Here is a 2,500-nt window from a genome sequence, read left to right as displayed (position 1 = left end):
ACAGACCGCCCCAGCAACGCACGCCGAGGCCGGTTACGAGTGCTGCACCTACAGCTCTGTGCTCGACAGGACCCTATTCACACCTGCATGTGTGTGTGCGTTTGTGTGTAAGTGTGTGTGTGTGCGTGCGTGAGTGTGTGTACTGTAGATGGGTAGTTGGGTGTGTGTGTGCTTGCGGGCGTGCGTGTGTGCATGTGTGTGTAGGTGGGTAGTTGGGTGTGTGTGTGCGTGCGTGTGTGTGTGTGTGTGTGTGTGTGTGTGTGCGTGTGTGTGTGTGTGTGCGTGCGTGCGTGAGTGTGTGTACTGTAGGTGGGTAGTTGGGTGTGTGTGTGTGTGTGTGCGGGCATGTGTGTGTAGGTGGGTAGTTGTGTGTGTGTGCGTGCGTGCGTGCGTGCGTGTGTGTGTGCGTGCGTGTGTGTGTGCATGTGTGTGTAGGTGGGTAGTTGTGTGTGTGTGTGTGTGTGTGGTACTGTATCTACGTCTGTGGCAGCCTATTTTACTATTTCAGGCCAGCATCCGCCAATTTCCTGTCATTTGTGTCTCCTTTTGGTCCTGACTTCATTTGTGTTTGTGAATAGGACATGGAAATTGGTGGCAATTTGGTGTCTTGGTGGGAGGTTAATTGGATTTGAATTATTGCTTTAAAAATGCCCTTTTTTTTTTCTTTATTGTTTGTTGTTTGAATTTGTAATCAAATTTCCACAAATTGGGAGGCTATAAATGCACACTAAACCCAAAGCTGTCGTTGTAGCCTGTATTAAAGTAATTTTATCCTCACAACCTTTGTATCTGAATGACCGGATTATAACTGGGTCAGCCACCTAGGTCTACTGTACTCTCACCTGAATCCTTTCATCTTTAGTGTACTGCTAGTCAACGCTGTATTCAGTAGGGAACATCTCTTGCCACAGTACATATGAATTTAACAATAATGTTGATATTCTCCCTGTAATTTAGTACCAGCTGAACTATTTTAGTATTATCAGAGAGAAAGGGTCCAGAGGGTTCGGAAGTTCAAACAGGTGTGATGAAGCTGCTCTTTGATGGGGAACACAACCGTTCAGAAAAGAAGAAAGGTCAAAGGCACTCATCTGGCAAAACGTTTAAAAGCCTTTATTCAGATGGCTACCCTAGGCTGTATGTCATGGGGAAGTTATTGAACCCACAAGCGGCTTGTTTGTCCTGCTAGGTGTGGGTAGTAACCTAGTCTGGAGTATGACTCTACTCTCTATACTCTAAACATGGGCATAGGGGCGGAGCCAGCGCCTACCTTTCAAATCTAGCTGTATTTGAACAGAATTTCATCGGGAGCGTATAGTCAGGACTAAATGAAAAACTCATCCAGCCCAGAAAAGAAGAAAACTGTAGCTAGCCAAATCTAAGCCAAAGTTAACGTGGAAGAAAGTCCAAGTAGCCTAAATCACACTTTATGTGCCAAGTATGTCGACAGCACGCGCGAATGCAGGACTCGTTAGAAAAGTGTAAAGCTGCGGTCAGTGACCAATCAGGGGCCAAATCAGCCTCCCTGCACAGCCCACTATCTGCACGGGCCAATCATCCTCCGCGCATAAAATCCAAGACTCTTCTCATTGGTGCTCGTTTTTGGTGCTCGTTTTTCCCATCAAAGTTCTCACTGCAGCGTGCTCAGATTAGTTGTAACTTTGCTCTGTTTTGACATGAGCTACTGTAGCACTCACCATCTGTGGTTTTAAGAATTTCCCCATCTGAATAAGGCTTTTAACCCTTTGAATACGACCGGCTCACCGGCAAAATGTTTTTAAAAAAAAAGTAAAAAATGGGGGGGAGATTTTTTTCCCTCCAACTTTTCAACGCTTCCTGAACGCTGAGAAACTGCAGCTGTAGTAATACAGGGAAATTTTAATTAATATTTGGAATGTTGGCACTGTGCTCACGGTACTAAAAGGGTTTCAAACTGTTTAGCCGGAAAAGAGTGCCGTGGACCTTTCTTCTTTATTGAACTACTGTATTTGAGTATGACCTGACTTCTTACACACGGGACCTCAGGCTCCTACAGCCATCCTCATCCCTCTCCCTCATCCCTCTCCCTCGTCCCCGTCCGTGTGCTGTGTTGCTCTGTGCCGTGTCGCCGCCGCGTGACGATGACAACGGTCTAACCCTGATTTGTGCCGCTTGCAGCTGCGTCACCTGGGAAACGACGAGGTGCACATCGTGTGGTCGGAGCACTCCAGGGACTACCGGCGCGGCATCGTCCCCACCGACTTCGGGGACGTCCTCGTCATCGTCTACCCCATGAAGAACCGCATGTATTTCATCCAGATCATGAAGAAACCGCAGGTACCCGCGTGCGCGCTGTTGACTGCTTCCTCTCGCTGTGCTCCCTTTGTTTTAGCTGAGCTGAATAAAAGTCAGTTTCACTTTGTTTTAGCTGAGCTGAATAAAAGTCAGTTTCAGTCAAAGTCAACGCATGTCAAAGTCACGGGTGCTGCGCGCATGTCGCATGGCGCTGCTAACAGTCTGA

The 2,500-nt window shown here is 47.5% G+C and overlaps 1 protein-coding gene across 1 annotated transcript in view; it reads left to right on the top strand.

The window, feature by feature from the left end:
* The window catches only part of ralgapa2 (Ral GTPase activating protein catalytic subunit alpha 2), a gene marked incomplete at its 5' end in the record, with an annotated part of 114,914 nt that overhangs the window by 84,839 nt on the left and 27,575 nt on the right, over positions 1-2,500 (top strand). The window contains 1 exon segment of the mRNA XM_084438391.1: positions 2,158-2,316. Within this exon segment, the coding sequence (XP_084294517.1) occupies positions 2,158-2,316 (159 nt within the window).

Source organism: Borostomias antarcticus, assembly GCF_949987555.1.
Source record: "Borostomias antarcticus genome assembly, chromosome: 5".
In the NCBI taxonomy this organism is placed as follows: Eukaryota; Metazoa; Chordata; class Actinopteri; order Stomiiformes; family Stomiidae; genus Borostomias; species Borostomias antarcticus.
The sequence above is the reverse complement of the archived record's forward strand: the minus strand, read 5'-3'. Positions and strand labels throughout refer to the sequence as shown.